Raw genomic sequence first — 9,833 nt, 5'->3', positions numbered from 1 at the left:
TGTTAAGTTTTGTCATTAAACTCATCATTTTTCATCATAACCTGGGCCTAAGCGTCATCTCCTCACCGCTATCAACCACCCCTCATGACAGTTGGTTGTGCAGGAGGCTACACTTCTGCTTTTCAAAGATGTGCGGTTGTATAACTGTGCGTCCGTTTTCAGCCATTTTCATTTGCGAGTGTAAACACCAAGTTGGGGGCGTGGTCAGCAGCAGCTCAACTGGATTTAAAGTGACAGAGTCCTGAACCAGTTCACTCTGAACAGAGTTCACAGCAGGAAGAACTGAAAACTCCTGAGCCAAGAATGATTTTAAAAAATGCATTGATCATGTTTCATAATGATTATAGATCTATCCCAACCTGTTCAAGACGAGGCTGATCATTTCCTGTTCTGCCACATCCTCAAAGCTGCTTTGTTGGACTCAGACCTGGTTGCTATGGAGATCACTGGATCTCATGACGTGAGATGACTTGAGTTTTGTGATGTGGTGCAAACCCCAGTCATCAAAAGATGTCTGTTAAAAACCAGACAGTCCTGAAAATACGACCCAGTCCAGACATTTATCTACATTTAAAAAAGAAGTTTGCTCTGTGCTTTGTTAGGTTTAAAAGGTCATCAGTTAGCACTACGGGGTGCAAAGTGTGCCAAAAAACCCTACACCATCAGAACACCATCTGCCCATCCTCTGACAAATTCCAGGTTGTTCATGAAAATGTCAGGAGATCTTCAGCTTCTGAAATATCCAGTCCAGCCGTCTTTTATTAACAACCGTCCGTTAAACAGCCTTTCTTCCAGGTTCTCCACCATTCGAAGACCTAAATCTATGATTGGATGGGAAAGCGCCTGATGATTGTATTTCACATCCTTTTTTTTCCCTCAGGATCAATATTTGAAGTCTCTAATCAATGTTCTGCTCCACATGCATTCAGATTGATTCAACCGTTTGATTTAGAAGGGAAATTATGTTACGGTGGGTCACCATCCAGAGCAGCGCTGCTGAAAGCATGCTGCATTAGCTCTGTGTGGTTTTCTACCTACACATCGTAAATCCGCCCGACATGTTGGCAGCAGCAGCTGAAAACTGCCTCAGCTCCGTCTCCGATAGGCTGAATTGCTCTCCATGCACACACCAACTTAAATCGTAATTTTCAGACTAATCAAAAGTTTTCAGAAGGCTGAATATTTGTGAAATGCGAAGCATTCAGGGCCAGACGTAGGCGAGGACCAGAAGGCCGGTGCCTCATTTTTCTTAGTGAATCGACTCCCTCGCATGGGAAATGAAGTAATCATGGCCCAGTCTTCCTCTGAGTGCTACCGCTAACACCACACATCCTCACTGTTATTTCGTTTCCTGCTGTGCGACTGCTGCTGAAGGGCACTGTGACCTGAGGACAGACGCTACGTTATGTTTTAGATGCAGAACATCACGGAAAATTAAGATGATCCCTGAACACAAGCAGAACAAAGTTCAGATTCTACACCTGAGAGTTTATGTAAGATTCAAGGCTTTTAAATATTCCTTTAACTTCATCCTCTGGAGAAAGAATTTAAGGTAAACAGCTCAAAACTTTTCTGTTTTTATAAAAATATCACTACGTAACTATTGTACAAGTTTTTCCATGAATAAAAAACCCAAACAGAGCCGTGTTCCTCCAACATGGCTGACATTTGACCCATGTTTACACTCTCGTCTTCATTTCTGCATTGCTGATTTTCTTTGGTATTTCCAGTCAAACTATCTTGTTTTCTAACAGTGTTGTTTTATTTTGTCTCTGCATGTTTGACATAAAGTTATTGGGGCGAAAACAGAGAGAGAAGGTGAGGACAGGAAACTGCACTTCATCAATAACAGTTTTTACCCCTTCAAAATAAGAGCACGAATACAAATGTGTAGTTGAAGAACTTTTTCAGTCAATAACCAAAATGTAAACTAAACAATTACAGCCAAGTAAGTTTTGAATTAATCTGAAAAATTTAATTGTGGACTATTTAAAGTTAGCAAAAGAGCTAGCTGATAAATTAGCTCTGCTTTTAGCGCATTAGCTTTCCGACCACTGCCATCATACATGCAAAATCAACAAATAGGAATTAAAAATAATCTTTCATTCACTCTCAGACACCAATACAGAAACTTCACTTCAGAGTTGAAACGTATCTCTGGCTCTGGACGCCTGGCTGACCGACTGTTGTTCTTCCTCCCCAGCCAGCTGCGGTGTGGTCGAGGTCCCCGTCCTGAACGCCAGCCCAGCTACATGCACAGCACCTCTCACATCCACCTCACATCCATCAAGAAGACCACGCCCTCCGCCGTCATTGTGGCTCCGGCAGCAAACGGGAACTCCACCACTCAGGAAGTGGCTCTGTGAAGTTTCCAGGATCCTCTGCAGAGAGACGATAATCATGTTTGAGAGGAACTCTGGGAAAAAATCCCAGAGAAAAAAACAAACTTCTCACATGTTGCACCAGCTGGATGATTCACAGCATCAGTATAAATCATGACCATCATAAACAACCAAAACAAGAAGTGCCTCTTTGAAACAAAGAAGAGCAGAAACATCCTGAGAATGTGCTACAACGCCCCACATTTCAGAACAACTGAGGCTGTAGAAACAGGCACCAACACGTCCAGTCTGAAGCTTTGGAGACGGTTCGTCTGGTAAAAACTTCACAGACATGCAACCACTGCCTGTCTATGAATGCAGAGGTTCATAGGCATCCAAAGGCGTTGGGTAGAGTGGCTGAACCTGGAAATATCTGCAAACTCCTGTCATCTTTGGAGGTATGAAGGCAGCTTGTCTGTTCAGCTCAACCCAAAACTGAAAATTAAACTGCATGTGGCTCTGCAGGCGCTGTGCAGATAAACAGGCACTATTCTACCAGGTGGTGCTCAGGCAATGACGTCAATGAGACAGTTTGGATATGTATGTGGCGCCTGCAGGAGAAGAGGCATCACTACCAGACCTTTCCCTTCGTTTAATGTTCAGAATGGACTCGCATTTCAAGTAAAAATAATTTGGTCTTTAATTGAACATCACTCACAGTGAAAACCAGACCTATAATTACAGTTTGAGTGTGGAAAACATCTCAGATTGACAACATACTGTTTTAACGAAATCACTTTTTCATCACTGGCTGTCATCACAAACTCCTCCAGTAAAATAAATGTGAGTGAAACATTTTTATTCGTAGCTGTTTAAAGTCGATCGAGTGTCTGAGAGCTTCTAATTACAAATCTACAAATTTATGTTTCCTTGATTGACAGAGAAACCAAAAGCACCATCAAGCAAAACGGAAAAGACAAAATAAACACGCCATCCAAGTCAGAAAGGTTTGTGTCGATCTGTGTTCCTCTCGTCACCGTGGAGACGGAGGAGGCGGAACGGCAGGTAGAAACATCACCAACTCTGACTGGAGTCTCAACGTTTCCCTAACAACCATTAGATGCCATAACAAGTGGTCGCTTTGGAGGAAAGCCAGGAAAAAACAAAGCTTATTTCATCCTACCATCACAAACGTACAACGGTACATTGTTGTTCTACTGGGACTTTAACTGCGAATGTTGCTTTGCTCAGATCACACTAAGAGTTTCTGGTGTGTGATAAAAGATGAATCACTTCATGTCTCCTGAGTAAGGTAGAGGATCTGTGATGCTGAGGTGAACCAGGACATCGACACAAAATATGGATCCTCATTGGATCTAAAACATGTGGGCAGGTGAACATAGGAATGTTTCACCAGACACCAAATTAGCCTTCTTCTTCTCCTTCTCCTTCTCCTTCTTCTTCAACGTTTTAGAGGTCGCTTTGGAGGAAAGCCAGGAAAAAACAAAGCTTATTTCATCCTACCATCACAAACGTACAATGGTACATTGTTATTCTTCTTCTTCTATGATTATCTCATCTAAAGCCTGCAGAAGAGCTGAAATAGAAAGTTTCCATGGGAACCAGGACTCAGAGACTGGCTGCTGTTTAATTACTGCGTCTGTGGCAAAAAGGAGCAGTGCAAAGTGTTAACAGTAATAACTGAGGATTTTGTTTAAAAGTTATTTCTTCTCATGTTATCTTCCACAATTAAAGGCTGGATTTAGAGAAAAACCATTACATTTTAATGGTTTACTAACAGGTGGTCAATATTCAATTATTGAGAGAAAAAAACACAACTCTTCATGGTGCCACAATTATCAGAACATCTTGATGATGCTGTCTGAACTTTGGAGGTTTAAATGATTTCATTATTTTAAGAACAAAATGGTCAATATGTGAGTTTGATAAGAACACATTGGTTTCCCTAAAACCAGCAAACGTCGTTAGTGTTGAGAGGAAAAACCTCCGCAGGCTCAAGAAGTGAATATTTGGAATTAATTAACCGAAGGTGAGCTGAACACAATCCCCGTTTTCCCTCTGCAGCCTGTAATTAGTGTCTAATTGCATTACAGGAATGACTTTTTATTAAAGAGCTGTGAAGTAAACAATTTCAGGAATGAGGACTCAGTCAAACTGTGTCTAATTAAATGGGATGATTTACTTCCAGGAGTCAAGTTTGGAGTTTTCAGCTCGTCCTGATGTTAGTATTTATTTCCATCTGGCTGCTGCGGGTTGGGCGGTTACCGGCCCAGCATGCACTGCTTCCTGTGGGGCTTTAAAGATGGTGACAGACAGAGAGGACAGCAATGCCTTATGGGAAGATTCCTGCTGATTGCCTGGACCAACACAGCCCAGTGATCACCATCATCTGTGCTTTTAACGCCATGTTCTGATATTTTTCCTTCTTTCAAATGCTTGATGTGTTTTTTATGTACCTCGCATGCTTCTCGTTTTTCTGCTTTGCTCTGTAATAAATGTTCCTGTGCAGGCAAGTGATCACACACCGTTTGGTCTCTGCTTGATGGAAATTGCTGAATAAAGGTTTAGTCCGTGTAAATGCTGGTTGTTACTTCCAGCTTCTTTAAACACAGTAATGCTGGTGGAGCTGAAAGAACAGAAATTATCTCTAAAAGCCCAAAGACTTTGTTCTGATCAAAAGCAGAAAAAATATTCGGTGAAAATCCAGTTATTTTCACTCCGATTATTACCAGCAGTTCAGGTTGTAAAAGTCAAAGCGTCTCAAATCAAACCGTTTGGAGCTGAAAAGTCAATGCAGCTTGATTTTACGTTTTGGTTCTTAGTTGCCTGACAGCTTATCGATTTGCTGTTTGAGCTTCTGAGTTTCTCGGCGTATTATCGAAGGATGAATAGATCGCTCWTCCCTCCGACCGCCACAGGCATGCCTGAAGAGAAGCCGGCAGATTTATGATTCTGATTTATAACTGAGAAATACATGCAGGACTTTCAAATTTGTTGCCATTTCTGAACTTTGCAAAACCTCTGAAATCTGTGAATTAATGAGAAGTGAAAATCCTCTCCTCTCGGTTTAATCTGGTCGTTTCTTATGCATCAGTTCACTGCAGAAATAATCTAAAAGAGTTTCTGGCACAAAGTCACCGACTCCCGTCTGTCCATCCTCTTCTTACATCCTGTCATCAGTCCGTAACTGAAGACTGAGCTACCGTCTTCAAGCTGAGAACCAAGACCTCACACATTGTCCTGCTCTGATGCCAACAAACCAAACCAGCTGCAAAAGTCGAATATAAGAACGTTGAGGTTCCCAAAACTGAGCGGCTTCCTCTCCATGACGACTCCGGGTCATGAAGAACTAGAACTACAGCTGCAGTCCAGATGAGTTCATACAAATAATCCAAAATATTTTTGCTTTTGTTGTCCAGAACAATATCATCTAAAGTGACCGTCCATCCATCCATCCATTTTCTTACACCCTTGTCCCTCAGTGGGGTCAGGAGGTGCTGCTGCCTCTCCAGCTGGCGCGCCGGGTGAGGGGCGGGGTCACCTGGACAGGTCGCCAGTCTGTCGCAGGGCAACACAGAGACACACAACCATGCACACACACACTCACACCTAGGGACAATTTGGAGAGACCAATTAACCTGACAGTTATGTTTTTGGACTGTGGGAGGAAACCGGGGTACCTGGAGAAAACTCACCATGCACAGGGAGAACATGCAAACTCTCATCTAAAGTGACTCATTTAAATTGAAGCAGATTAAAGGACTTTTACAGGAATGTTGTTCCCCCGAAACATCTGCATCACCTCACTAGGTTAAAAATAAACCGTTAACTTCCTCTGCTCTCTGGCCTTTAGATCTGCTCTGTTCACTTTTGGCACGAAGGAGAAACTTCTTTGTCCGCTGTGGTCATGGTTGCTGCACAGTCAAAGACATGGCTTGAATAACAATTAAAGTCACAGCCTGGCGGCTGCATTGATGGATATATCTGCCATCAGAGGGGTTAATAACACGGCCATGCAGGGAAAACATTACCTCTGTGCTCAGCTGAATTTAAAACCTGAAGGACCCTTAACATTTTCTCATTCAGTCCCGTCTACGTGACGTTGGAGTAAAATGTATCCAGCTGTGATGAAACACTGACGTTTGTTCTACTTCACATTAAGTTTAATGTGGATGTTACATCAGTTGAACAACATCAGGAAGTCGTCAAGAACAGAAGAACTGTTGAAGCTTACGTATCAAACACTAATAACTGAGAGGTTATGAAAGTGATGCTGACATCAGAGTATTACAAAACAATTTGACACATATACATTTTCTACAACTGAGCAGAAAGCAGCTGCCATCTGTGGCTTTAGTTAGTTGAGCTTCATCCACAGCAAGATTTTAAAACCGTCAGAACCTGAGAAACGACAAACAGGACATGGATGGTGGAGCTCTAAAGCTTCTTACAGAGGAACCGGCTTTTATTTGGGATCCTGATCTTTTAGTCATGATTCATATTCATGCTGCATGAGAAAATGTGAGGTTTATAATGTAGTCTGTCTACAAACAAGTGCAGATTTGCTTCCTTGGTGTGTTGGAGGGTTTGGGGTCTGAGGCTGTGCTGCCTGCATGGCACAGAGACCTGAGGGGAGGAAAGGGAGACGGGAACGTTGGATTAGATTTGCTGTTGGTCTGAAACTGCAACAAGAAGCTGTAGAGATGAGCCGTCACCCTGGAGGAGGTTCGTTCTGGTCGGTGGGAAGGAAGCATCGTCATCTAAAGCATAAATAAATATATCGCCACACTTTATCTTATCACATTTTACAGTATCTGAGTTAAAGTCACGTCTCATCTGCTGTCAACAACAACAAAACAGACAAGAACTCAAATGTGATCATTTACTTCTAAACATGTTTATGTTAATCACCAAAACTTTACAAGTTTCAGAAATGTCCTAAATAAATAATTTTCTTTTAAAAAGCGGCCAGGAAACAACAGCCCAGGCGAAAACTGTGATGAAGTGAAATGAAGGGGTTGTTCAAAGTAATCAAGCATCCGCATGGAGAGATGAAAATGGCATCAATGAGGGGTGAAGAGAAGATGATTACAGTAATTAAGACGAGCCATTATAAAGACAGAAACGGTAAAAAACAGACGATGGATCTATTTAGAGCAGATCTCCTCCAGTCGGCGTTTAGACAGTGAGGGGAGCTGATGCTGCTGCTGCACCTTTCTAAACTAATGTCTGGTCCAGGTGGATTCCTCAAACAACACGGCTCCATCTGACTGGACCACATAAATCCACATTTAATCACTGAGATTATTTCATTCCTAACAGCGAAGACAATAATTGGTCAGAATAAAGAATCTGATTTTCTCTGGTGACAAATATAGCACACTGGTCACTCAAACACAACACGCAGATGGCTGCAGAGCCCCAAGCAACAAATATCTTACATGAAATGTGGTCATTTATTTCCTGAGTTTCCTTAATTTTTTTCTAGATGTCTGTTCTGTCTGCTCCGCGGTTTGTTTTTTCTCTTTCTCTCCCTCAGTCTGCCTCCGGCTCTCTACTCACAGCTGCACCTGGTTTCTAATCCATTCTCTGGTAATCCAGTATTTAACATCTTCTCCTTCACTAACGTCTGGATGGTTTCTGTCGTTATTCATGTTCCCCGTCTCCTCTGATGCTGCTGCCTTCTTGCCCCGTCCCCTGTGTTTTCCTTCCTTACGCCTTGTAGTCTCCAACTTCCTGCTTCTAAATTGGGTTCAGATAATTAAAACCTGACAAATTCTTCACTAACAATCTCAAGTTTTAATATTTTATTCCTCTCCCCTCTACTCATACGTTCATTTGTGCATTTTCTAATAATGCAATTAGTAGTAAAATACCATGATTTCTCAAAACACAAACTGGGACAGAAGTTTGGATTCAAAAGACATAAATCAAAGTTATACACATGGCAATGCAAACACCTTGTTTTGATTTATCTAATCATCATCATCATCATCATCATCATCATCATCATCAATAAGTTTCTGGCTGATCAACGTTTTTGGAAAAGTTTCCTGCACAGGATCATTTTCCTTCAGTTTGGGTCAGATGAGTAAAACCTGATCACACAATAAAACAGGTTTGTTAAGCTTTGGGAATGTTCTGACCTCAGCTCTGTTGATCATTATGGGTTCTACTAACAGACTGGTCAAATGTCCAGCTGGCCTGATGCCAGAATGCTGCTGACGGTGATTGATCAGGGTCCAAATTCCTCTCTCTCTATTCGACCTCATTTCTCAGCTCTGTGACCTTTTTGACCTCTCCAGACAGGAAATTATTGCGTAGTAAAGTTAATCTTCCAGCTCCTGAATGAACCTGTCACGCCTCAGCAGCATCACTTTGCAACGTAAACCATGTCTGAGATGAATCCAGTCATTCTGCCTGCAGTTTCCATCCAACATGACAGCAGATTTCACAGAGATGACGTTATGTTGGTTATTATTCCTGCTGTGGCAGAACGATTGGATACGGGATGAAAATAAAAACAACGTTTTCATCTGGCTAAAGCCAGCAAAATGAAACTGATCGTAAATGTCCTGATGCTCAACCTGACATTCAGTACATTTGATTAGCAACACCTGGATGCTACTTTCCAGAGCTTCGTCTGTCTGAGACTTTATCAGCGCAGAAAACATACCTGGAGGTTAATTTAAAGAAATTCAGGATCTGATAAGGATCCGTTTGTTTTTATGAGTTAAACTCTATAGAGTAAAAATGCCAGTGTTGAATTAACACCCAAAAGTGTCTATATGTGTCCAAGTCAGCTGGTGTTAAAGTAACACTTTTGAAAGTGTTAAAAGGTTGACACCCATTTTTTGTTAAATTAACATTGGTCTATAATACTGAAATGGGTTTAAGAAAAGTTAAACTTTCCATGTCTGTGTATTGTTTTGAATATTTTCCACTGGATTTGATTGATATCGACATCTTGTGGGTCAATTATTTACTTTTTTAACACCACATTATGTTTTGTGATCAACACTACACTGGTGTTACTTTTAATATATTTTAACACTAACACCRTTGTAACTGTTAATGTGACWCTCTGYRTTGTTGAATTYMACACCAGCCGACTTGGACACATATGGACACTTTTGGGTGTTAATTCAACACYGGCATTTTTACTGTGTAGAATTGAAATATGCATTYAGTTTAATCTAAAGATGTCAGCATCCATCAGTCTGCAGCCGCTGGTTTTTCTCCAACTGGACTGGAAATGAGCCGAGTTTTTGGTCCAACAAATCCAGATTAAGCCAAATTTCAAATTTGTTAGATCCTAAATTTGAGTCTAACAAATTTAGAGTAATTTTATTTTAATTGTGTAAATAAAGTTTCTTCTAGACAATACATTAAAAATATTTCACTTTCATCAAAGATCATTTGCAGAATGTTTCATGGCAAGATTTTAAAAAACCTTCAGATTAATTAAGTTTTGTGATCTTTGGAGCTTTT

General features: G+C 41.2%; 1 protein-coding gene across 4 annotated transcripts in view; it reads left to right on the top strand.

Annotated features, from left to right (window-relative positions):
• Window positions 1–4,915, top strand: part of nmbr (neuromedin B receptor) — a 45,949-nt gene extending 41,034 nt beyond the window's left edge. Inside the window, exons 5-6 of one of the 4 annotated variants that reach the window (XR_001776128.1) lie at window positions 2,204–3,164; window positions 3,263–4,915. Coding sequence is in view for 2 of the 4 variants with exons in the window: in XM_008397144.2 (XP_008395366.1) it covers window positions 2,204–2,366 (163 nt within the window). In the remaining 2 variants the exon portion in view is untranslated. The other 3 variants (XR_001776129.1, XM_008397144.2, XM_008397145.2) reach the window with 3 other exon arrangements.
• The last annotated feature ends 4,918 nt before the right edge of the window (window positions 4,916–9,833 follow it).

Source organism: Poecilia reticulata, linkage group LG21 (genome assembly GCF_000633615.1).
Source record: "Poecilia reticulata strain Guanapo linkage group LG21, Guppy_female_1.0+MT, whole genome shotgun sequence".
NCBI lineage: Eukaryota > Metazoa > Chordata > Actinopteri > Cyprinodontiformes > Poeciliidae > Poecilia > Poecilia reticulata.
This window is presented reverse-complemented; position numbering and strand designations above follow the sequence as displayed.